We start from the raw sequence: 27,317 nt of genomic DNA, 5'->3' as shown, positions 1-27,317 counted from the left end.
GACATTTTCACTATGTTCGCTGTTTCTGTGGGTTCAGAATCCATGGGTATCATCAGGATGGTTTGTCCTAAATGTCTGGGAAGATTCAAGACTGGGCTAACTTGACAGCTAGTGGGGAAAGACCTAATAGTGCCTCCACACACATGTCTTGTAATTGATGCTGACTGTTGGCTGGGACTTGAGCCAGACTCCTCACAGGAGTACCCATTATGTGGCCTTCCCATGTAGTCTCCCAGTGGACCAATCTGAGGCTCCTCACAGCATGGCGGTGGGTTCCCAGAGCGAGGGTCCCAAGATATCAAGGGAGATCATGAGACCTTGTTATGACTTAGCCTCTAAAGTCATGCAGCATCACTACCACCAGACTTTACTGGTCAAGGCCTTGGTACAAGTCCGTCCACGCTCATGGGAAGGCACATTGAAGTCAAGGCTCTAGAATAAGGAATGGGAAATATGGCAGCAGCCATTTGGGGAAAATATAATCTGTCACAGCTGCTTTTCTATGGAGGAAAGAAAATTATGCACTCAACATACAGGGGTAGGCAGAAGCAGATTTACAGCGGTGAGTACGCGAAACAGAGTTTTTTTCTTGTATTATTAATTATTGTATTATTTTCTATACAAACAACTATAAACCTACTTTTGTCCACCCTGTATTTATATTACTAGATTTATAGGAAAATTTGTAATCCAGAACAATTTTCTTTCCTAAATACTATATTTAGAAAGACTATATGCCATAACCGGTTTGGCTCAGTGGATAGAGCGTCGGCCTGCAGACTGAAGGGTCCCAGGTTCAATTCCAGTCAAGGGCATGTACCTTGGTTGGGGGCACATCCCCAGTGGGAGGTGTGCAGGGGGCAGCTGGTCGATGTTTCTCTCTCATCGATGTTTCTGACTCTCTATCCCTCTCCCTTCCTCTCTGTAAAAAATCAATAAAATATATTTTTTTAAAAAGAAAGAAAGAAAAAAAAGAAAGATTATGTGAAATTAACAACACTTCTGAGACCTAAAATGCCTTCTCCTTTATTAGGCCATGGCATTATTACAGTAAAAGTAAAGAGTATTTTTACTTAACAGCTGTTATACTGATCAAATACACATTGGCATGCACGACAGTGTTGAAAACACATTGTGTAAGGAAGATAGAAGGGCTGAGAACCTTGTAAATCTTCAGTCAGCAGAGCAGACAGCATTAGCTTGGTAAGGGTAAATGATCGCATTAAATACTTTAAATAATTTAAAAACAAGTTAATTTAACATAGTCCTTCAAATATCTACAGCCTAACGCTATGCGTATGTACAGGAAAGAAATAGAAACTTTCTGAGCAAAATAGAGCCATCTTAGAGCATTTAAAAAAATCTTCATCATGTTTTTCATTTGTCAATCCAAAAGCAAAGTGCTGGAAAAAGCTTCTCATCTTTACTTTTGCCATTTAAGTAAATAAGTGATTGCATTGTAAGTGCATTGCACTTCTAAGGTTTGGCGGTGTGCTGAATTGGGGCTAGCACATGGTTAGCACCAATTTAGCACACCGTCTTAAGTGGCCATTTACAAAAGATGTCATCTCATATTTGCTGAAATACTGCATTTCTAAATTGCCACAGTGCTTGTTCATAGTTTTAAATGGCTCCTTCACATTTTATCCCAAGCCCCCTTTTGGATGTGTCTGCTGGAATTCCTATCTGGTGCAGGGTGGCCTCTGGCATACTTTTGATGGGTGGGGACCCTACCCTGTAGGAGGAACAGAAGGATGTGAAATGTACACCTCTGTGGGGAGTGCACCCTAGGCCCACTATGTATTCCAAGGGGTGCGACTTAATTAGATCAGAGGACATTCTCCTCCCCACACCCTACCAACATGTGAATAAGCCACTAGTATAATAACCATGGGTTTAAGCTGGGAGGGCTGGAAGACATATACTTTGTGTAAGGAGAAGTATATAGGGAAGTCAAGAGGGAAGACAAATATGAGGACATAGAGGACCTTGAAGCTTTTGGTGCCTAAAGCTATCACAAACATCAAATAAGCTCCACCCCTGGCGAAATTAGCATAAATTTTCACACTAAAGGCCTATTTCCCTCAATATATACTGCCCTATACAAGATGCCTTTCAACAAAATATTGCAAGGCATGCCAAATATCAAGAAAAATTTTAAGAGACAAAGCAATCATCAGAATCAAACTTGATTATGATTTAGATGTTGGAATTATTAGACAGGGAATTTAAAACAACTATGACCAATAGGTTAAAGGCTCTAATAGAAAAAGCAGACATGTTTATACAAACGGGCAGTGTCAGCAGAGAGATTAAAACTGTAAACCAAAATGCAGTAATAGAAATGAAGAATGTTTTTGTTGATAGACTTAACACAGCTAAGGAAAGAATCCATGAGCTTGAAGACAGGTAAAAAAAAATTACTGAAATAAAAAGAGAAAAAAGAATTTTTAAAAAAACTAACAGAGCAGAACATACAAGAGCTGAGGACGGTGGAGCCACAGGAAATGGTGTAACATGTATAATTGGAATACCAAAAGAAGAAACATTTTTTAATATAATGGTCAAGCGCTTTTCAATCTCAGTGACAGACCAAACCATTGTTCAAAAAGCAGAGAAATCTCCAAGCAGAATTAAACAAAAATAAAAACAAACAAACAACAAAAATAATATCTAGATGTGTCATATGTAAACTGTAAAAAATTAAAAACAAAGAGAAAATCTGAAAGATCCACATAAAGAAAAAAAAAGAACCCTTATCTACAGAGAAAGCATGCAGCTAAGAATGCAGCTGAATGTAGTCTTTAGGTGCTGAAACAAATAAAAACCTGCCAACCTAAAATTGTACATCCAGTGAGAATACCCTTCAAAAGCTGAGAATTAATAATGATTTCAAAAAAATAACTGAGAATTCATTGCCAGCAGACCTGATATCTACAAAATTATTATAGAAGTTCTGCAGGATGCAGGAAAATGGTATGGGTTAGAAAATAGGATTTACATTTAAAAAGGAAGAGCAGCAAAAATGTAAAAAATAAAAGTGAAATATAATCTTTTAATTTATTATTTTTAAGTTATCTGAAAGATCAATGTGTACTTATAGCAAGCATGTCAAAATTAAAGGCTAACATGGGCCAAATAAACAAGGTTTAAGTGTATGTGGGCCGCAAAAAAACAAAAGCTTCAATTTTCATAGAAACATAGGTTTATTTCAATAGAGACATGTTGAATACAAAGGGCTGAAATAAATCAGTTATTGTTAACATAAAATAATAGAACATTTTAATAAAAATTAATCTTTTTTCTTGAACATTAACTTACCAGACACTGAATAACTGCACAAATTAATAAGCATAATACAAATAAACCTATTTTTCTTGTTCTCTGAAAGCAAAATATTTCCTGTTGCGCACACCAAACAAGTCAGTCCAAGACTAATGGCGTGGCAATTGGCTGCTAAAATATTTGCTGCTGGTATTAGTGGAGAGAAGTGGTGCGCCTGTGCGTAAGGCTCATAAGGGAAATGAATGCAACACGATTATAGTAATCAGTCATTAGCGAATGTTATAGTTTGTTATTAATAATCCTATATAATAAAAGGCTAATATGCAAATTGTCCCCTTGATCGGGAGTTTGACCAGGGGGCAGGGCTGACCAGCCAACCGCCTGAGGCCCTTCCCCCCAGCCGGCCCAGCCCCATCGGCCCCAATGGGGGCGGGCTGGCTGGACCTCACCCATGCACAAATTCGTGCACTGGGCCTCTAGTTATGTATAACAGGATATTGTAAAAATTAAGTTATGATTTTATTAAAATGTTCCTTACATACCATTATATTGGCAGATATTTGTTGTGGGGCACATGGGGCTGCAAGTTTGACATGCTTGGTTTAAAGAAATAGTGACATTGCATTGGGTGATTATAGCATATGTAAAAAAAATGAAAAGTGACAATAATATCAGAGGAACAACAGGATTTGGGGATATTCTGTCATAAGGTATGAACTACAACTGAGACATTAGGTGTTACTGAAAGTAGTCTTAGGCTCGTTAAAAATGCTACTGTAGATCCTGGGACCTCCACGGAAATATATATTTTTAGAAAGAAGTATACATAATAAGTTAATTGAGGGGATAAAAATGGAATCATATAAATTGCCTAATTAAAACCAGAGAAGGCTAAAAGAAGGAAAAAATACAACAAATATATAATGTTGGTAAATATTAATTCAATTATATTAATAATAAAAATAATATATATGTAAGTGGTCTAAATACTCAATTTAAAAAAACAAACACAGAGATTGTCAGACTTGTTTAAAAAAAGAGACCCAGCCCTGACCAGTTTGGCTCAGTGGATAGAGCATCGGCCTGTGGACTGAAGGGTCCCGGGTTCGATTCCGGTCAAGGGCATGTACCTGGGTTGCGGGCACATACCCAGTGGGGGGTGTGCAGGAGGCAGCTGATCGATGTTTCTCTCTCATCGATGTTTCTAACTCTCTGTCCCTCTCCCTTCCTCTCTGTGGAAAAATCAATAAAATATTTAAAAACAAGAGAGACCCAATTATATGCTATCAAAATATAAATTATATACTGTAAACAGTTAAAGAAACCTATATATAAATACCCAAATAGATTAAAAGTTAGGATGTGAAGAAAGGTATACTGTGCCAACCCAAAGCTGTAGTATCTATATTAATGTCAGAAAAGCCTACCTGGGAAGAATAGTTATCATGAATAAAGAGGCTCATTGCATAATAATAAAGGGTCAATTTTCCAAAGAGAAATAATCCTAAATGTGTACGCACCTAACTACAGAGAGTCAAAATATGAGGGAAAGACTAATAGAAATGAAAGAAGTAGATATATATAGTTGGTGACATCAACACTGTCAGTATAGATCAAGTAGACAGACAATCAATGAAGATAGAGTTATCTTTACTTGATATATTGCCCTATCAATCAACTTGACTGATACGACATTAAAAGAACATGCCAACAAACAAAAGCAGAATACTTATTCTTCTAAAGTGCACGAGGAGCACTCACCAAGATAGACCATATCCTGAGCCACAACACAATCTTTAAATCAGAAAAGAATAGGAAAAAAAAAAAAAACACATTTCATACCACACAGTAATTAAAGTAGAAAGCAACAACAGGAAGAGAACTGGGGAGTTTCCAAATATCTGGAAATTAACCCCCCAGCCATGAAGCTCTTCCATCAATAAACATCTCCATGCCTGGAGTTTCTAAAGGCTGGAAGGCCAGGTCAGGTCTGCCAGAATAGACTTCTTGAATTATCTGTATACAACTTTGAACATGTTCTCCTTTCATACTGGGGGGATGCCGCCTTTAATTTAACATTCCGGTTGTCAAGTAATATGGCCTGGTATTTACCCAGCATCCTTTTGTTCAAGTACAGGCAACACACAATGTGGAGTGTGCACAATGGTAGGCTGTCTCAGGATACATTTTTCAGCCTCCTGTAAAAGGTCACAGTTTGAGGACACAGCCCGGACGCAAACTGGCCATCCTTGAATTGCAGTTGTTTAACTGTTTATAAAAGTAAGGTGCTGGTCTTCTGGCTCCTAAATTTTGAGTTAGTGTTCCGAGACTCAAACTGATACTGTGCACAAAAAGATCAAATGGCTTTCCCGAGACCAAGTGCTGGAGCTGTTGAAAGTGTCTCCTAAATGGCATGGAACTCCTTAAGGCAGCGGTTCTCAACCTGTGGGCCGCGACCCCTTTGGGGGTTGCACGGCCCTTTCACAGGGGTCACCTAAGACCATCGGAAAACACATATATAATTGCATATTGTTTTTGTGATTAATCACTATGATTTAATTATGTTCAATTTGTAACAATGAAATTGGGGGTCACCACAACATGAGGAACTGTATTAAAGGGTCGCAGCATTAGGAAGGTTGAGAACCACTGCCTCAAGGCATTCTGCAGTCCAGTTTAATGGTTTGTTGTCATTTCCTTTAAGAACTTTATATACGCCGAAACCGGTTTGGCTCAGTGGATAGAGCGTCAGCCTGCGGACTGAAAGGTCCCAGGTTCGATTCCGGTCAAGGGCATGTACCTGGGTTGCGGGCACATCCCCGGTAGGAGATGTGCAGGAGGCAGCTGATCGATGTTTCTCTCTCATCGATGTTTCTAACTCTCTATCTCTCTCCCTTCCTCTCTGTAAAAAATCAATAAAATATATTTAAAAAAAAAAAAAAAGAACTTTATATAGGGGTTTGGCTCTGAGTTCAAAATTAGGAATCCAAAGTCAACAAAACTCAGTCATTCGTAGGAATCCATGTAATTGCCTTCTGATGGTGGGTACAGCCACCCTGGCTAATGCTTCCTTTCAATTCAGCAATGAATTTCTTTGTCCTTTTGATAATTCCAGTCCTAGATATTTTATTGTATTTTGGTTTGAAGCTTCCTTAGTTTTACTAGCAATTATTATGTTACCTCACCTTCATTCCACTTGATTCAACATTAACTTCTGAAGCCCAACTTTCTTTCTCACTATGTCACCATCACACATTTGGGGTTTCTTCAGGTCAGGAATTCTTGCAGCAGGAAAATAAAAACAAATGACTGAATCCCGAGGGAGTCTAATTGGAAAGTGCACACCCCCAGCTGGCAGGCTCTGCAGCCAACCCGAAGGCAGTCAGGTTCCCCAGGAAGAGGCCAGATGGTCAGGAGTGAGCCCCAAATGGGGACCAGCATGGGCTATTTGCTGGCAGCAGATGCAAAGTGATTTTAGGACATACACGTCCTGCTGTCTGCTAAGCAAGCTGTCATAAGAGGGAAAGATACATGTCATAAATGAGTGTGCAAGCTGAGCACAGCCACACAGAGGCCAAGCCACTTGAGCCAGACTCACTTTCAACAATAAACATTGTGCTGTTAACAGCTGGTGGAGGCCTATGTCTGCAAGATGCATCATTGCTGTCTTTACAAGTCAGCATGGTGTTTGAGTTCATGTTGGAAAAGGTACTGATTCAGCGTCGGCCTGCGGACTGAAGGTTTGATTCCGGCCAACGGCACATGCCCAGGTTGTCGGCTCGATCCCCAGTGGGGGGACGTGCAGGAGGCAGCCAATCAATGATTCTCTCTCATCATTGATGTTTCTCTCTCTCTCTCCCTTCCTCTCTAAAAGCAATAAAAATATATTTATAAAAAAGAAATAAAAAGAAAAGGTACTGGTTCACTCACGTATTTTGGATATAATTATAAAAGAAGAACCTATGAAAGTCCTTCATTAAAGGAATACTTCTAATGCCATTAATGTGCAAGGTGCTGTGTTAAATGTTGAAGATAAAAAAGTTAACAAGAAAATGGCCTCTGTTGCCTTGGAGCTTATAGTCTAGTGGGGAGCTGAACATGAATGTCATAAATGGCAGAGATGAAGGGTCACAGCTGCATGAAAGCATGTTTCAGAGGAGTGCGGCCAAATTGGGAGTCAGGCAAAACTTCCTTGTGACTGAGGGCTTGCATTCAATCAGGAGATGTTCTGTTGTGAAGGCAGGTAAGGGCAGAGAGGGCTAAAGGCAGGGCACAGGGAGAGACGACCAGGGAGGCTGGACGGAAGAGAACAAGACAGAGAGAGGCAGAAAGGGCCAGGCCATGCAGGTCCTGGGAGCCCTTTAAGGATGAGGAGCTACTGAGGGGCTGTTTTAAGAAGAGAGAAGGGAGAGCATGTGGTGCATGTTTCAAAAAGGAACTCCAGTCCTCTTCCAAATTAGCTAGAGTGAAGGACAGGGAATAGAAGCTGGCATAGTCAAAGATTAAAGCAGTGAAACGAAAGGAATTTTGTTTCGGGGCTTTTAGGCAAAACCCAGTGTCCTGAGAGAAGACTGGAAAAGCAGGTCATGAGGAAGACTGGCAATGATGATGGTGGTGGTTGAGGGGGACAGTGGCCAGCAGGAAGGATGACAAGGTTGGCCTTGAGCACTGGATTTGAGTTTATTTTTGAGATATCCAAATAAAGATATCAAGTTGTATATATGCATCTAGGCTAGAGTTATAAGACCAGAAGGTCACTATATATAGGTGGTAATCGAAGCTATGGGTATCAATGATATGCCTAAGGGTAAAACAGGAAAGTGGAAATGTGAATGTTCTAGAATAAGCCTTTTGTTGATTCTTTCAATCCATTCTCTTCAGTTCCACCATGGTGTGTCTTTATGTGTGTTCAGTTCTCTTTGTTCTGCTCAGAATTCAGTGAACACCTGCAATCTGATGATGCATATCTGTCATCAATTTGTACAATTCCCACCTCTAACTATTGCTGTGACCTCATTAGTTCCTCTCTCTCTCCTCTGTAATTCCTATTGGTTGTATATTGGACCTTTTATGTGCTAAGTCACCTATTTTTCATCTCTTGTATCTTTCTGTGCATATCTAGCCGATTCCCTTCTAAATATCATCTAGCAGATAGATTCTCTCTTCAGCTGCATCTAGTCAGTCTGCTATTTGACCCTTAAATTGTTTTTATTTTTATAGCAAGTACTCTATACTTTTCAATTCTAAACATTCTAGCTGTGAATTTTCCAACTTTGCATTTTTTTAAAAAATATAGTCTCTTGTTCTTTCACTGTGGATTTCTATTCCTTCTTAATCACTTAAATTCTCTTAATTACTTTAATCTTTTTGAGTTGTGATAGAGATGAAAAATGAATTGTTTTGGAGTCATTTAATTCTTGAATTAATAGTTCTGTTTTGGGAGATATATCTGCCAACCACCCTCTTATGTATTGTATTCCACACACACACACACACACACACACACACACACACACACACACAATGTAGTTTATAATTTTCTATTGTGGTTTTATCTAGAGCCAAGATTAATTCTAATTCCCCCCACCCCATCCCTGATGGAAACTCATGAGCTCTAGCTTGCAAAACTGTCATTGTCCTTAGAGAGCATCTTTGCGTTTTCCATGGCTTAAGTCCTGAATCCATACATATATTTTAATTTCTTAGCAGGGCTTCTGCTCTGTGCCTATATAAAGATTCAGGGCTGGCACCTATGTTTAGCCTGGCCCTTAGGTTTTGAGTGTATGTTCAGGGTCCAGACAGACACAAACTTACCCTCTGATTTCTCAAGCCGCAGGAAGAAGTCTCTAGCTCCTTTCATAAAGGGACACTCTTTGAAGCTATGGGATTTGTATATGGGAATCTTCCCTGGCCAAACACCAAGCCTTCCTACCCTCAAAAGTGTTAGAAACCCAGACATGGACCCCAGATCTCTCTCCTAAAGTGCATAACCCTTGGGTTTCATGGCTTTTTATCTTCCCAGAAGGAGGGATCTCCCATGTCAGCCAATTTATTATCTTGCCAGAACATAGGACCTGGTGCCTTTTGCAAATAAGTACCAGTAATAATAGTAAAAATACTTGTTTTGAAACAGGAAACAATTAGAATAGAAAATGCAAACACAACTGTAATTTAAAAATAAGTAGTCATTCCTCCCTGTGGTATATACTCACCTTTGGCATATTCCATGATAATGGATAGATAGTAATTGGGAATCTCGTGGGCATAAAAGGGCAACCAAGCACAGCTCCCCTTTGCCAGCTAGGCCTCATGGTTGCAGTTACCCATTAAACCAGAACAGGTAGAACAGAACAGAAAGAGTGCTGGGTATGATTAAGAAACACGAGTTCCACTTTCAAACCTTTGCTGACTGCGTCCTTCAGTCTTTCTCAGCCTCCATTTTCTCATCTATCACATGGCAGCCTGACCAGTTCTTAAGGCTGTTCTGAAAGGGGCCTCACAGAATGTAAACCATCTATGAAGTAGCATGCAAACAAGCAGAATGCTATGCCTACCTTCCAAGAAATAACAGGTTTATAAACTGAAAGCTGCAAGTTGGCCAGCTGTGCTAGAAATAAACAGTTCTTCCAATCTGTGCTGTGTCCTGGCCACATTTCACTCTCCATTCTCAGCCCACAAAAAAAACATGTCCAACTATGTGTCTCCAATCTGATCGCCTGCATTTGGGTACCACCCAGTGCTATGTAGCATCGTCACTGCTTCATTATGTCTAGGGGCAGCATCATGGAATCAAAGAACACAAATGGCTTGGGCAGCGTCATTTCCATACTTGTTTTTCTTTTACTTGATTTGTGGAAGATTCAACTCTGTATATTGTACAAATTTTCCAGGTAAGGAAGCGGTCCTACTGTTCACTTTAAGCATTGAGTCCCAGAATTCCAAATGTTAACCTACAGAGCTGGGATTAGAGTCCCTTAAGGTGCTGTGGGCAGCTGTTATTGTTTTGTGGTAAATATTTAAATTGACTGTTTTATAACATGAAAACAAATCTGTGTTCCTTGAAACTGCAATACATCTTGTACGTCTTAAAACTCACGTCTTGCCACCAAGGCCAGTGAGCTATGCGAGCTTGCCAGTGTACCAAGCAATGTCTTGTCTTTATACTTTTATTTTTCATTAATGTTTTCTTATTGATGTATCTTCTTTTTATTTGTTCATATATGTTGACTCATAAGGGCAGCACTCCTGAATTTACCTGCCTTGCCTTCCTGCAAAGAGGCCAACTGTAAGCATTGAAGCCCACAAGGGCCATGTCCCAAATATTATCTTAGAGACAACAGGCTGAAATAGTTGTGTAGGAAAAGATCACACAAAAATGTCACAAATGTCTCTCTTAATCAAAAATATGAGGGAGCAAGAGATTATGAGTCGATTGGTTTATAAACTTTCCCCATCAAGAGTCCATCAAAATTTCTTAAAGTAGTGAGTAGGCAACACTACTACACAAGTGGCAAAGGATCAAAAATGAGTACACTTGAACCTAACTTATGACTTTACTGAAATTACTTTATATTTAAACTAGAGGCTGGGTGCACGAAATTGGTGCACTCGGGTCGAGGGGCTGTCCTCAGCCCAACCTGCGCCCTCTCACAGTCCGGAAGCCTTCGGGGGATGCCCAACAGATGTAGAGGCAGGAGAGGTTCCCACTATAGCTGCTGCACTCGCCAGCTGTGAGCCCGGCTTCTGGCTGAGTGGTGCTCCTCCTGTGGGAGCACACTGACCACCAGGGGGCAGCTCCTGTGTTGAGCGTAGGCCCCAGGTGGTCAGTGCGCGTCATAGTGACTGTTCGTTCCATGGTTTGGTCAATTTGCATATTAGCCTTTTATTATATAAGACTAGAGGCCCTGTGCACAAAAATTTGTGCACTCGGGGGGGTCCCTCAGCCCACCCTATGCTCTCTTGCAGTCTGGGACCCCTCAGAGGATGTCCACCTGCTGGCTTAGGCCCGCTCCGTGCGGGATCGGGTCCAAGCTTGCAGTCAGACATCCCTCTGGCAGCCCGGCAGCCCTTGGGGGATGTCCACTTGCCAGCAGGGAGCAGGCCTAAGCTGCAGTTGGACATCCTTAGTGCTGCTGAGGAGGCGGGAGAGGCTCCCGCCACCACCGCTGTGCTGGCAGCCATTAGCCTGGCTTGTGGCTGAGCAGAGCTCCCTCTGTGGGAGCGCACTGACCACCAGGGGGCAGCTCCTGCATTGAACATCTGCCCCCTGGTGGTCAGTGTGTGTCACAGTGACCAGTCATTCCCAGTCGTTCTGCTGTTAGGGTCAATTTGCATATTACCCTTTTATTATATAGAATAGAAGCCTAGTGCACAGGTGGGGGCTGACTGGTTTGCCCTGAAGGGTGTCCTGGATCAGGGTGGGGGTCCCGCTGGAGTGCCTGGCCAGCCTGGGTGAGGGGCTGATGACTGTTTGCAGGCTGCTCAAGCCCCCCAGTGGGGACCCTCATCCCATGGGGGTTTGGCCAGCCTGGGTGAGGGGCTGATGGCTGTTTGCAGGCTGGCCACAGCCCCTTCAGGGTAGGGGTCCCTGCTGGGGTGCCTGGCCAGCTTGGGTGAGGGGCTGAGGGCCATTTTCAGGCTGCCCAAACCCCCTTCAGGGTGTGGGTCCCCACTGGGGTGTCTGGCCAGCCTCAGTAAGGGGCTGATGGCTGTTTTCAGACTGAACAAGCCCCCCGGCAACCAAAGCTCCCAGCCTTTCCTTTTTTTGTTTGTTTTTTTATTTGCTCCAGCTCTGTGGCCATGGCAACTGGAAGCAGGTATCTGGGGTTTATTTACCTTCTATAATTGAAACTTTGTTGCCTTGAGAGGAGGCAGCAGCCAGCCAGGAAGCTTGGCTTCCTCCATCATTGGGGCAACCAAGCCTCCTACTTGCTCCAGCTCTGTGGCTTCCGGCCGCCATCTTGGTTGGGTTAATTTGCATATAGTCACTCTGATTGGCTGATGGGCATGGCTTAAGGCATAGAGAAGGTACAGTCAATTTGCATGTTTGTCTTTTATTAGTGTAGATTATGTTTAAAATGTTAAAATAAAATAAAAATCATAAAACTATGAAAGAAAAAGAGAATGGACATGGATCAACAAGAAACAAAAATAGCACCTTTTGGAAATGTAGGTATATAGAATATCTCAGTAGCACACAGAGGATCTAGTTGGCCTTTGGTGCTCTTAAATGTCAAGTAGCCACCAGTGATTGCCTGACATTTGAGAATGCCTCTAACCTGAAAAAATGAGAACTAAATTTATGAGTGAGGGTAAGAGAAGGGACAAATAAGGAGACAATGCAGGAAGTAGAAAAATACTTTTCAACAGTTGAGGAGATCTCCCATAAAATATTAACAAAAGGCCAGAGATGGACAGTAGTACAAAAAAAGGAGACAATTGAAGGATTAATTCAGAGATTTAATATCAAGGCCTTTCAAAGTAACATTTCAGAATCCGGGACATAAATGGGGGATTCCTAAAAGCTTCTAGAGAGAAGAAGCAGGTTTTAATAGTGAGTGGGGTATAAAGAGGATTCTAGACCTTTAGACAGGATTGAAAATGGGAAAACTATGGATGAATGTCTTCAGAAATATGAGGGAAAATGATATCCAATGTGGAATTCTATACCTAGCCAAACCATCAATCAAGTGTGGGGGTGGTGGAGGTGGTGGTGGCAGTGGTAATACATGGTCATTTATAGATATGCAAAGTCTTATAAACATCATCCACACACTAATAGTTCTCAGGGATTTTCAGTAGCATGTACTGCAGGGATGTCTTCCTCAGAAAAGACCTGAGGAAACAAAAATGTTAACTTAGAGGAAAAGCAAAAGGAAATCTCAAAATACAATTAAAGGGATGGCATCAAAGAGCAATCCTATTAAACTGAAGCAGAAGGAGAGCAGATCCCAGGAGTGTGGTCTCCAGGAAAATAAGAAAAAAAAATGGATAGGTAATCTGACACGTTTGATCATATAATGAAAAAAATGTATGGAGAGGCTATCGGTGAGTGTGGTAAAGAAAATGAGCAATTCCATAACATATGAGAAACTACAGTCATCAAGGCTAGAAGAGAAGAAGCAACACCAGTGTGCTTGGCTTACTCAGATAAAGAGCTAACTAAATGCATTAGGAGGATGAGGGAAGGGAAGAGGTGACAAATGGGAGGTGGGAGCAGGGGCAGAGAAGTTTTGTAAGTAAGCACCGCAATAGGTGGTTAGTGATAAGTAGTTGATAAGTTGATAAATTAAGAAATAAAAAGTATAACCTTTTAAGAATTTAATACATAGCAGACAGATTCACTGAAAAGTTCATCACTTGTCTTTCGGAAAAGGCTTCAGAGGTACAGAAGTATTTGTGACACCGCTGTTGATGGTTGAGTTTAGAAACCTTTTGTACCATGTATTTTATAAAACCCTGCATTCATCGATTACTATGATTATAAAAACTATTTTATGAACTGAATATATACATACCCCCATTATTAGTAGTTCTATTCTTAACCGTATACCCAACAGAAATAAGTATAGATGATCATAAAAATGTGCTGGAATGTTTATGTTCATAGAAGCCCTATTCATAATAGCCCAAAACTGGAAACTACCCAGATGCCTTTGCACAAGGGAGTGGACAAATAAATCATAGTATATTCATGCAGCAGGACACTAGAGGATAAATGGTGTGTAATTACATGCAACAGGGATGAATCTCACAGAACGAAGGAAGCCAGTTTTTATACTGTAGGACCTGTTATAAGAAATTCCAAAGCAGTCCACACAATCTTGGCCAGCTATTTTCAACCTTTTTTACCTCATGGCACACATAAACTAATTACTAAAATTCTGTGGCCCGCAAAAAAACATATTTTTGCCTATCTGACCAAAAAACAGGTATAGTTTTGATTCATTTACACCAAACGGCTATTGTTTTGTTAGCTGTTGTCATTTTTTAATTTGACAATCTAAAGGAAAAAAAGTCAGGGCCCCTGACTAAATAATCAGGTAATGCAAATTTTAAAGAATCTTGCAGCACACCTGTGTGCCTGCTATAGCACAAAATCACTGATCTAGGCTAAATCAGGGCAGTGGTTATTGCTGGGGGAGAGTGACAGCAAAGGGGCAGTGGAAGGCTTTCAAGCGGCCATACTGTTCTGTTCTTTTTTTTTTTTCATATATTTTATTGATTTTTTACAGAGAGGAAGGGAGAGGGATAGAGAGCTAGAAACATCGATGAGAGAGAAACATCAATCAGCTGCCTCTTGCACACTCCCCACTGGGGATGTGCCCGCAACCAAGGTACATGCCCTTGACCGGAATCGAACCCGGGACCCTTCAGTCCGCAGGCCGACGCTCCATCCACTGAGCCAAACCGGCCAGGGCTGAGCCAAACTGGCCAGGGCCTGTTCTGTTCTTGTTCCAAATGATGGTTACGTGGCTGTGTGCACATTGTAAAAATTCACCAAGCTGTGTATTTATGAATTTATAAGTTGTGCACTTTCTCTATGAGTCATATACTTAGTATGTGTGTATGTTTATGCAAACAAATGTTTAAAACAATATGAAGGACACAGGGAAAGCCAGTATACAAATGTCTGGCCGTTTTCAGCTGTTCAAACTTAAGAAATGACGATAGCAGCTTTTAGGCCCTCTGATGTTGTCTATAATTCGGATTTAATAGTAGAAGTTCTTTTTAGCATTGTTACTCCCGCCAACCTGAGCACCCGTGACACCCAGAAGAGAACGGGAGTGCAACGGGGCAGCACCGGGAAGGAGAGTCGGGAGAGGGTATTTGAGAATGTGGATGGCAGGCTGAGTCTTAACCACCAGCCTGAATAGGGGGAGGTGGCAGTGGGAGGGCACCAGGGGGCAGGGCTGAGTGGGAGGTCCCCCTTCACCCTCCTCCAGGGGTTCCCATTTTGCTTGGATGTTAGGTTTCCTGGGCCCTCGCTGGAGGAGCCCCAGCCTCCCAGCCCTCCTCTCACGGCTGAGAACACCTGAGTGTGTGGGAAACCAAGGCGGGCTTCTCTCTGGTTGGGACCAGAGCTCAGCATGTGAGAGAGTGCCAGAGCGTGAAACTGCTTAAGGCCCATTGGGAAGGCCACTCCTGAGCTGAGTGGCTTAAAGGCTTTGAGATTTCTCTAAGCTCACGTGGAGATGGAGAGATACTAGTAGCTCAGGTGTTATGTTTATGATGCTGTGGCCCCTGTAAAATAAGATCCGCAGAAGGGGTGACCTTGATGAAAGGAGCTGCGCAGACATTTCTGTGGGAAGTCCCCTCCCTCTGAGAGCAGCGATCCAAACCAGGGACAGGCGGGGCGGCTCTGTGGAGGCCGGGACTCAAATCCAGGAGAACCAGTGACCCAGACACGGTTGGTACCTTTGTTTTGTCACTGGTACCCTTTCTGCCCTTCAGACCTAACTAACAACAGATACATTTTTACTGGCTTAAAACAGAAGAGTTGCTTCAAAGGAGCAGTGGGGGTGCGGGTGGGGGTGCATGAAAATACACCTGGAATTAAATTCATGTAAGGAAAGAAACGTGTGTGGAGGCTTGTGTGCGAAACCACCTGCATCTGAGAGGTTTTTCATCCACGAGGTGTAGTATGTCTACATTATCTTGTTATACACAATATAACACTGAGTCTCCGAGTGCCTGGTGAATGCACAGCGAATGGCAGGCGGTAATAAATACTGGAAACAAACTTTGCAATAATGCAGAGAAATGTAAACCAGCCAGCCAGAGATTGGTACTGGAGGGAAATGAGCCTCCAAGCCCCCAGTGTGCTATACATTTCTGAAGGGAAGGTTGCAGAGGCAGCGAGTGTCTTGGGGAGCCCATCGCACATCCCGGAGGCTGGGGTCCGGCATGGGCTTTTCTGTTAAGGCCCTCCCGGCTGTGCCTGGACCCGAGTGCTGGACAGGAGCGGAGAGAATATATCTCTGGATTTAATGGAACCTGGAAACATCCAACCTTACCCCTAGAATAAGTGTGCAAGAAAAACAAAACAGCAGGGATATATCCCAGGGGGGAATCATTTATCCAAAACCTCAATCAATAGTGGGTGTTTACTACCCTAGCCAGTTTGGCTTGGTGAGTAGAGCGTTGGCCTGCGGACTGAAGGGTCCCAGGTTTGATTCCGGTCAAGAGCACATGCCCAGGTTGTGAGCTCGATCCCCAGTAGGGGGTGTACAGGAGGCAGCCAATCAATGATTCTCCTCATTGATGTTTCTCTCTCTCCCTTTCCCTTCCTCTCTGAAATCAATAAAAATATATATTTTAAAAAAGATAGTGGGTGTTTTCCAAACTCACACATAAATGAAGACGTTGGCCAAAAGCCATGGGAACTGAATCCTGAGCTAAGAGAAACGTTAGCACAAGGTTCCTGGTCCATCTGAGAGAGAGACTGAGCCCAGGCCCCTCAGAGCAGCTCTGGGCTGGCTTGAGAAGGGGAGATGGTCACATAGGAGGGGAGGGAGATCTGTTTAGAAGTCCTTGCCTCAGGGTCACGATGGCAAGGATCAGTGCATCTCCCAATTCTAAATGTAAAGGAGCCCTGTGTGCACCCTAAATACAGGTAAGCTCATGCCAGGCCATGCAGAAGTCCAAAGGCCTCCCCAAGTTATCTGCAAATTCAAGGGGCTTTCCCTTGTCATGGGTCACCTGTCTCCTTCCTCTTACAGCTCTTTCACTATCTCAACCAGACACTGAACCAAACTGAATGGGCAGTAAAATAAGCTCACACACAATCCACACAAGGCAGGCGTGTGTGAGCCAGCTTCCCAGGGGCCTGGGGGGTGCCCCACATGTAGTGCACAGCCTGGTAGACTCCTTGGACCTCAGTTTTAGGCATTTTGCCTTCTTTTTTGGTTCACTGCAGCACTGGGTTCCTTCTCCCTCACGTCTCTTCTCTGTGGGATCTTCTGCCATGTTTTCTCATGACCCTATAGCACTTGTGTTTAATAACCACAGGCGGCTAGTGGCCACCACGCTGGACAGCACCGACATGAAACATCTCCACCAATCACAGAGAGCTCCTCCACAGCACTCACCTGGGCAGGCTCTCTCCAGCCTCGGTCACCTTGGCCTTTCTCGCCACCCCCAGCCCCCGCCTCCTGTATTCCCTGAGAAGCAGCAAGCACCCCTCCTTCTGTCGTGCAGAGCATTGCCTCATGCCCACACTTAGGTTGCCAACTCCTTCCAGGCACTCAGCAGAGCCGAACAGGCCTCAGCATCCATACCATGGCGAGATGAGTCCGGAGTTCAAATGCTGATCAGGAATGAAAATGCCACTGCAAATACAAGGGCCTCGACAGAGCAGCCTGGAGAAGAAAGTCTGGGGCACACCTTGATGAGCCGCATTTACATCTGTTTATAGGGAAATTAGCATCTCATTTCTTTTCTTCTATAGTTTCATAAAATGAGTTTCTCTATTCTTTATTGATGCTTCTTTTTTTTTATTTTATTGATTTTTCACAGAGAGGAAGAGAGATAGAGAGTTAGAAACATCGATGAGAGAGAAACATCGATCAGCTGCCTCCTGCACATCTCCGACTGGGGATATGCCCGCAACCCAGGTACATGCCCTTGACTGGGATCGAACCTGGGACCTTTCAGTCCGCAGGCCGACGCTCTATCCACTGAGCCAAACCGGTTTTGGCAATGCTTCTTATCTGTTCACTTAATTCTTGCTAGAATCATTTCTAAAATTATCTTGGGGTACAAAATTATATTTTTTAAACGGTGCTTTCTTCCAATTATTGACCTTCCCCATAGATATCCACTAACCTGACTTCTTTGCCAACAAATAGCATAGATTATTTTGGCTTATGTTGTGCTTTATGTGAATAGCATCGTGTGTTAGACTTCTTCTGGTCAACATTTTGTTCCTAAGATTGATTTCATTTCCACATTGGGGTACCATTATTATTTATACTTTTTACTGTTATTGGACATTTGACTGATTTTCCATCTGGGGGCTACTATGATGAATATTGCTGTGAACATCCTTGTTGATGTCTTTTGGTGAACATAGGGATAATTTCTGTAGAGTATTTACCAGGAAGGGAATAGTTGTATAATGTAGCTACATGTTCAACTATAAGAAGTACTGAAGTTTCCCCAAGTAGTGATACAAATGTACTAATACACTCTTACCAGGAGTGAATGACAATTTTGGTTTTTCCATATTGTTGCTGACATTTTGTACTGGGGCACTTTTCCATTTGAGCCATTCTGAATGTTGGTATATAGCACTATTCTTTTAAAACGTAGTTGCCGCCTTAACCGGTTTGGCTCAGTGGATAGAGCGTCAGCCTGCGGACTGAAGGGTCCCAGGTTCCATTCCGGTCAAGGGCATGTACCTGGGTTGCAGACACATCCCTAGCAGGGAGTGTGCAGGAGGCAGCTGATCGATGTTTCTCTCTCATCGATGTTTCTAACTCTCTATCCCTCTCCGTTCCTCTCTGTAAAAAATCAATAAAATATATATATTTTTAAAAAATAGTTGCCAATGGCATGCCTGTACACTGGGAAGGACGGGTATGGTCTCTCCTCTCCTTTCCTCCTCCCAGCTTGCTAACCTTGGTGTCTGCCACTTTGGAGTGAGGCATGGTGAGCAGGGACAGACAAGGGATAGAAAAGTCTTACCTCTTCAGCAAATGCTGATGGAAAATGCATCATGGTTCTGGTGGTAGAGATTTTAGACAAAGAACGCCTGTGCTTGTTGTGTTGCTCTGTTTATACGATTTTCATTTTCTCAGTTTAAAGAATACATTACTCAAGAAAATCTGTTGTTTTCATGAGCTTTAGCACTAATGTTTTACTTTTGCTCTTGAATTTAAAAATTGGGTTTTCTAAGCATCTTTACAACCAGGTAAGTGGGGTTAGATCTAATAAATGAATTTGGCAAAGTAGGAGGATATAAAATTAATAATCAGAAATCAGTTGTATTTTTATACACTAATAATGAACTATCAGAAAGAAGATCTAAGAAAACAATCCCATTTACTATTGCAACAAAAAATATAAGGTACCGAGGAATAAGTTTAACTGAGGTAAAAAAAAACCTGTACTTGGGAAATTATAGGACATGGAAGAAAAATTGAGGAAGCTACAAGTAAGTGGAAGCATATACTGTGTTCATGGATGGGAAGAATTAACATTAAAATGTCCACAGTCCACAGGGCAATCTATAGATTCAACACAATTCCTATTAAAATGCCAATAGCATATTTCACAGATCTAGAACAAAAATCCCAAAAATGTATGTGGAACCAAAAAAGATTCTGAATATCTGCAGCGATCTTGAAAAAGAATAAAGTTAGATATATCACACTACTCAATAACAAATTATCCGACAAGGGCATTGTAATCAAAACAGCCTGGCACTGGCATAAGAACAGGCATGGAGATCAATGAAACAGAAAAGGGGGGTGAGAGGGCACTGCTAAAATGTGTGAGCTCTCATGGGATAGTCCTCTGAGACACAGGAATTCCCTCCAGGGGCCTGAGTCCAGGGGTAAGAATGCAGAGTGTCCACCTTGCCTTCCTCTCTGTATGTACTGCTCCGACAGCAGAGCCGTGGGTGGATGGCGACAAGGATGGGGCTAATGGCAGAGATAGCAGCAAATGACATTCTAATGGAGGATGGCTGCTGGGCTGAAGATGGGCAGTGACAGTGAATTATGTTCTAGGACCTTGGAGGGTAGGAGTACTGCTAGAAAATGAAACTCAGCTAATTAAGACTTAATTACTACTGCCCTAGGAGACTTCCCATTTTGCATTTCCTTAGCCCTGCTTCATTAGAAGTCGTTGGTGGTTAGATCCCAAGCTCAAGTCCAAGCCAAAAAATTAAGGGAGGAGGACGTAAAAACTGGCCTTCACAATCCAGAAATTAGGGGAAAGAGAGGGTAGCCATGAAGCAGACACAAGTCCCTTCTCAACCTGACACAGGGATGCAGACCTCATCAGATGGGGTCTGGACCACAGAGAACGGAAATTCATTTAGTGAGTCCTCTTGGAGTTTCACCCTCTGTGGTCCATTGCAAAGGCCTTGGTGTTTTCAATTTGAGTGAAAAAATATACTGACTCCTATACCTGCCTACGCAATGCAGAAATACCACTGGTGACACATGGAAATGAGACCAGGCCAGAAACCTTCCTTCAGAAAGGAAGGGGGTGACAGGGAATACGTGGGTCTACCAAAAAATACCAAATCAGATTCAACATCCAAAACCACGTTCCTGCCACCTCATGATCATAAGAAGTGAATCTAATTAAACTAACACCGTGTTATGTAACTGAGCAACCAGATGTCTAGCTATTGCTCTTACTTCAAACCACTGTGTTGAAGGATGAATTGTAACAAGTCTAGCTGTGCAAGGAAGGGAGACGGAAAGGAGAGCATGATTCCAGGGCCACCAGCTGAGGAATAGAGTCTCAAGTATCCTGCGGTTGATTTAATAATCTCATGGCACAGTCTTTTCTGGGAAATGAGAACCATAATACCCTTCCCCACACTCCTCCTATGCTGTAAAGATTAAATTAAGTGTGAACATGTTTTAGACAATTTAGTGTTATTCAGATGAAAGGAAATGGCATTACTGGGTAGAAAGCAGGGCACTGGAGGTGTGGTAGCTATTCATCCCTGGCGTACTGGTGCCCGAGACCCCGGGCCCCACATTTATGGTGCTCAGCTGGGCTACTGCTGACCATGGGTGTTTGCTTGAGGCTCTTTTTTCTTTACACTTTGAGTGCCTTGCAGTGGAGAAGCAGTCATAAGCATCCGTCCCCCATTCCTTTTTTGCCAGTTACAGAGAACTGCTGTCACCAGCTCAGAGCAGGCACAGTTCCTCTGGGCGAGTCCTCACTCCCTGGGACCAGTCAGGTTCAAGGTTGGAAGGGAGCCAGAAATGAGCCACGCACGCTCTTCATCTTTCCTGACTTGCTCTTCTTGACTTTCTTTTTCTTCCCCCTCCTTTCTTTTCAACTCTGCAGACCAATAAAGCCGTGGCCAAGGGGGACTTCCACCAGGCCAGCACCAGCTCTCGGCGGGCCCTATTCCTGGCTGTGCTCTCCATCACCATCGGAACTGGCATCTACGTGGGCGTGGCCGTGGCCCTCATTGCCTACCTCTCCAAGAACAATCACCTATGAGCTTCCTCCGCGCACGAAGGAGAAGAACTCGGGGCCAGTGTTGTGCACACGCAGAGCGAGCAGGGCTAGCAGGGGAGAAACAGCTGTGTGACGCTGTGTAGTATAAATTATTGCCAAACACCTCCATAACACCCTGAAATTTTCTACTCATCGATTTGTTTTGTTTTTACCCTTTATTTTCACAACACGTTGTAGAACAGGAGACAGATGGGCACTGCTAACCCTTCCAAGTGGAAGCTCCAAAGATCCTCACCCTGAGGCTGTGTCTGGATGGGTTCTGGTGGACTAGCGGCAGCGCAGCTCTCTCGGCAGCCTGCCAGGGCCTGGAAAGCCATAGCACTAGCGATATACAAATAGTAAAACTGTGTTTATTTTTTATGGGATATGGTGCAATAGGCAGAAGGCCGGGGACGTGTCACTCTTCTGTTGCCTTGCTTGACTCCTCTGTCGTTTCCCCAGTCCATGTACGTTCCCCGTGGAAAGGAAACAGGGCTGATCAGAAAGACAGACAAAGCTGCTGGCAGGAACCCTGCTCTCCCTGGTCTTCAATGGGTGCAGCCTAAGAATGCCAAGTCAGAACAGTGTGGGACCTGTCCCCAGGCCCAGTCTTTCCTCCCCCCTCCCCCCCCCCCAGCCTAGGCTCATCCAGCCCCCCTTGTCATGTCCAAACTTAGCAGCCACCACACAGCAATCTGCACCCTTGGGCCTCATTGATCTAGGGTGGGGGGAGCAGGCCACAGTCTGTCCCGGACTCCTCCCAGAAGGACGCCGAGGTTTGCTCCAGGACCTGCGGACACCATCTCAGCATAAAGACAAGCGTTGGCGCTCGCCTTGGTGATAAGCAGTGGCACTAGTGATCTTAGGAGGAGATGAACCTTCTCTGTCGACGAAATGAATAGCTATTTTCTTGTCATTTTTTAAGTGCAACTACTGCTTCATGCTGCTTAGTTATCAGACGAATGCTGAGAAATAATCACAGACATTTTAATACCATTTCATTGCTGTTTCACGAGTGTTCATTATTTAACAAAAATTATCTTTCAGCTATTTTGCTTAAGACTTTTTTTTTTATTAATACTGTTTCTTAGGTTTCACTTATAGTTGTTTCTTTTTAAAATAATTAAAGAGCTAGCCAGGACTCGGTTGCTAAAACAGTAGGAGGGTCTCCTAAGATGAGAATCACATCATCTCTGACGGCTTAAGTTCCACCTGGAACACTATTCACATGCACTGTTGTTCTGATACTTTGAGTGGATGCTGAGACCATCTCTCTAGGGCAATGGTTTCATCCCAGCGCCTACAGCATTCCTGCTGCCTGGATCCCAGCCCCAGATTTCTGATTAGATTGATTGGGGTGCAGCCTGACGATTCCAGTGTGTGGAATCACTGTCCTGGAATAAGGACTCAGGTTTGAGCTCCCTCACCCTTGACTTTAAACACTTAATATTGTGAAAATTATTAGCACTGCCTTCCTAGGTCAAGTCCAAGATCTTCTACCATTTGGTTGTAATAGCTGCTTCAAAAATGTGCTCTAAAAAACATATATATATATATGGAAGAAATCCAAATGTCCCTGTAAGAATCAGAGTAACACAGCGATAGCAGGGATTTGGGATCAAACCAACCTGGACTTGAATCCAGTTGTGCTACTTTCTAGCTGTGTGACCCTGGGTAGATGGGTGTACTTCTTGGAACCTCACCTCTAGACGAGGATAAGTGAGGCCCACTTCCTAGGATTGCTGGTAAGTGTGTGACACAGAGCCCAGCTCCTGGCCTGGGTCATATAAAGGAGTTGGAGTGGCCGCTGTTATTCCCAGTGTTTGGGTAATCATCCCCTGGCTTGCTTGTACCGTCCCATCATTTCAGCCCAATCTCTCCAGGTTTATTTATCAGGAACCACGGTGTGAAATGGGCTTCGTTGTATTTGTCCTAAAAAGGCTTATTTGAAGTTTAAGAGGTGCCCAAAGTTCTATGACTTTGGATTTGGTTAAGAAGTAGAACCAACGCTGTATGTCACATCCCGCCATCTCACTGCCACAGCATGGTTGCTCTACACTAACCCTTCTGTGCCCAGATACCCTGTCTCCTACCAGACCAACCTCCCACTTCTCTCAGCCCCTGCCTTTCCAGTTGGAGATGCTTTCATTTCCAGTGGATCATCCCTCTCTGTATTTTTTGAAGCTCTACCAAGTCCTTCCCAAGGAGCAGCACGAGGACCACAGGTGGTACTATATAGTGTGGATGGTCTTATGCGTAGGGTTAGGGCCAAACCTGTCAGGACAGCTGAATGAATGGGTGTGGCCTCCCAGCTCACTGGATAGATAGACACAACACAACCCAGTTCTCTGACCAGCGGGGGAGCTTGCATGTCATCCTCGGTGTCCTGTTAGTGACTGCTGAGCAGCAGCATAACAGTCCTCTAAGCAAGTTGGGGCTGCCATGTACTTCTAAAGTCACATTACCTTAGTTGTCATTGCAGCCACCATGGACCAGGCAGTGCCCTGGGCAGGCCCTACATTAGTCACTGGGCCCACATTATCTCATGTATCCCAAGGACTCCGGAGGTAGGTGAAAAGGTGATAGAACTGAGGTTCAGAGAAGGTAACTCACCCAGCACCACACAAGTGGCAGCTGTAGAACACCCCAGCCCCGCCACCCCTCCAGGCAACAGAGTGCCTACTGGTAGAACCTGCTTCCACGCCCCTCATGCGAGGCACAGCTTTCCCTTCAGCAGCTCACTCCGTTTTGTATGAGCTCTTTATTACAACCATTTTATTGACATACGGAGACCCAGAGCCCGTTCATAATTTTCCTCTAAGTCGTGCACCTGGAAAACAGCAAAGCCAAGATGCATCCTAGACCATTGGATCATAAGCCCCATCGGATTCCTCTTTCACTGTGTTTCCTCCGTTATGGCTTTACAAGCGAGAAAAATTACATCTGGGCCAAGATCCCATTGTTGGGGTGCCAAGACTCTTAGGGGACTGGAAAGATGCTTTTGGTTTATGTTTCACAGCCTATCTTTGCCACTAAGTGGTGGGACAATGTGGTGAGACGGGGGGAGGGCTGAGGTGACTTCCATGGGCAGTGACACCTCAGCAAAGGTGACTAGGGCATATCTTATTCCTGTGCACAATGCTCTCCTTCCCACAGCCTTGGAGGCATCCCTGGCTGACCTACCTCCACCGGCCACAAGGCTCTTCCTGTCCAGGCTTCACTAGGCATGCCTGGCTTCCTCGGGTGTCCCCCCTTCACCAAGTGCCTCCAGTTTCACCAGGAGTCCCCACTTCACCAGATATCCCCACTTACCCAACTCTCCCCCAGGAACTACAATGGGCCCAAGGAGAACATGGTGAGAGAAGCTCATCTGTAAGTCACTGTGTCATCAGCAGCTGCCCAAGGTGCCACAGACAGTTCGGCCACCCAGCTAAATAGAAACAGGGCCCTGACAACAGGACCAGCCTCTTCAAAAGCCGAGCAGCGCATTCCTCACACCCAGCCAGTCTCTCGGCACTTTTTAAGATGCTAGAAGCCTCCTCATATGAAGCAGCTTCTGGATTTAAAATGCATCAATGGAGCAGCCTTTCCATTTGCCAACAACTCCTACTGCTCTAGGATGTACAAGCATCCAATGGTCACCATGGCTAAAGCCAGGGCCAAAGCTGCCTTTTCAGCGATCCTGGCTGGGTTTCTGGGCCTCCCCCCTGAGGTTCTACAGGGCCTCTGAGGCCTCCTGTGGACTGGCTTCAGTCCTAACCCTTATGAGGACCATTTTGTGTTTCACTCTTTCCCCCTCAAAGACCACTTGCATTTGTTGCCATGAGTGTTGACATCGACCCAATTTATCAATAAACCATTTAGTGTAAATTCAAACCCTGAGCTGAGGCTGACCTCCCTAAAAATGCAGCTGTCCCATCTCCTACCTAGAGGCCACCTTTGCATCTGCGCTCTGCTCTTGATGTCGTTGGAAACATCAGAGGGAGCCAGAAGTTGTGTGTGAAGCTATGGCTGTGATGTCTCCACCCCCATGACCTCTTGAAGCCCCTCCCTGGTCTTCAGGATGCGCTGAGCCAGCCCCTGGGGTGGAGGAACTTCATTTCCCCGGGGTTCTCATTTGAAGACCGCACATCTTAGGAAAGCAATGGTGGACTCTAGACCCGCAGATGGCCGAGGCCAGCAGACCACTGGCTCCCTGCCAAACAAGCATTTAAATAAAGAAGTGAACGTGTCCCCTCACTGAGCCCCACAGGAGGGGTCAGGGCTCCACATGGGTGCAGAGGGAGTGGGGAGGAGCTGTCTGCCCTGCGTTTAAGGCACAGCTGGGTTCTGTGGGCCAGTGGCTGTCCTGCATTGCAGGAAGGATATTGATAAGATCACCGGTAACAGCCAGTACAGCTGCCCCACACAGGAGGGCATGGTGATTAGGAGTGGAGCTCCCTGTGGGTTTTCCTAGAAGAGAGTGTGTCTTGAGTGAGTCATGGGTCAGGGGAGATTGCTGGGGGCTCTAAAGATTGGCCCACCCCCACCACATAGAAAAACAAGCATGACAGGATGATTGGGGCGATGAGGTGGAATGTGGATACCTCCATGGATAAGCGCTGAGCTGGAGACATTCCCAGGGGTGGGGCTAGCCTGGGCTTTTTCCAATCCAGACAATGGTGAGAGGAGCGGCCGCCCCAGAGTTCAGTGCGGTACTTGCTCTGGACTTTGGGCCATGGTTCCTCTGCTGTTAGGATGAATCTGGGCTCCAGGCTGCGAGGTGGCTGTCTTTTTAGCGGAGCAGTGCTGTCAGGCTCCTCAGTCACCCAGAGCCCTCTCCTCAGTGAGCTCAGGCTGCACTTCCCAGGCCAGGGAGACAGGTTCCTGAACCTGAATTCAGCATCGAGCCATGCACTCCACTGACCAGCAGGGGGTGACTAAAGACAAGGCGCTCTGCAGGGGGAGGGGGTTGGGGAGGTAAGTGCCAGGGGGTGCATTCACTGTATCCCTATGACCTCTAGGGGACTATGCCTGGTTTTTTCACTAAAATTAGGCCATTCTGGGCCAATTTGAAGATAAAAGTTGATAGATGGAAGGGATGGAGGAAAGGAGAGTAGGAAGAAAAGAGAGAGGAGAATGGGTGAGCACGCACAAAATCACAGCACGAGCCACGCATGCAGCTCTCAGCCCTTCAGCTATGACACCTCCTGTCACCTGAGTCCAACCCATGGCTCAGCTGAAAAAAATAAATGGTGATTTGGGTATATTGCCCGTCTACACAAGAGAATCCATATTTGGATTCAAACTATTTTATTAAACGAATCAAGATTTATAGGTGGAACAAGATGGGGAATGGTTTGCATTCTTGTAAAACACCTAGTGTTTTTGTTCCCTGAGTATGATCCCAGAACATGTTAAAAATATGTTTTTCTACTTGATTTGGTAAACAAAGTCTTATTCCTGATAAATAGAAAGAGTCTGCTACGATCAGCTATTGCTGAGGGCTGGATTAGCTGCAGAGCCGACGAAGAGCTATGAAACCTCCGCACTTAGCACCACCAGGCAGGGCTTTCATTCTTTCTCTTACGAGGTCCTGTGTGATTAGAAGCAAGAGGCTGTCACTGTCAAGAGACAGACCCTTTTGAATTTAGAAGCAGGGATCAGGCCACTTCAGTATCGCTCGCCCTTTGTTTTAGCCCATAATGGAGGAAAGGTGATGCCCACAGATAATGCTCCCTCATTACCATTCCCACACAGAAACCCAGCTATTCGAAAGTCCCAAACCAGCTCTTTATCTGGCATCCTGTGAACTCCCATACAATATGTCTTTCTAAAATAACATGCACCTTGAATTTAGA

At 44.2% G+C, this 27,317-nt stretch overlaps 1 protein-coding gene across 7 annotated transcripts in view; it reads left to right on the top strand.

Moving 5' to 3' along the window:
* The window catches only part of SYNDIG1 (synapse differentiation inducing 1), a 123,866-nt gene extending 101,343 nt beyond the window's left edge, over positions 1 to 22,523 (top strand). For all 7 annotated transcript variants that reach the window (XM_081097803.1, XM_081097809.1, XM_081097804.1 and 4 more), the window contains one exon: positions 21,322 to 22,523. In XM_081097803.1, coding sequence (XP_080953929.1) covers positions 21,322 to 21,480 — 159 coding nt within the window. In that variant the 3' untranslated portion in view covers positions 21,481 to 22,523. The remainder of the gene's footprint in view (positions 1 to 21,321) is intronic.
* The last annotated feature ends 4,794 nt before the right edge of the window (positions 22,524 to 27,317 follow it).

Source organism: Myotis nattereri, assembly GCF_964212035.1.
Source record: "Myotis nattereri genome assembly, chromosome: 8".
NCBI classification, from domain to species: domain Eukaryota; kingdom Metazoa; phylum Chordata; class Mammalia; order Chiroptera; family Vespertilionidae; genus Myotis; species Myotis nattereri.
The sequence above is the reverse complement of the archived record's forward strand: the minus strand, read 5'-3'. Positions and strand labels throughout refer to the sequence as shown.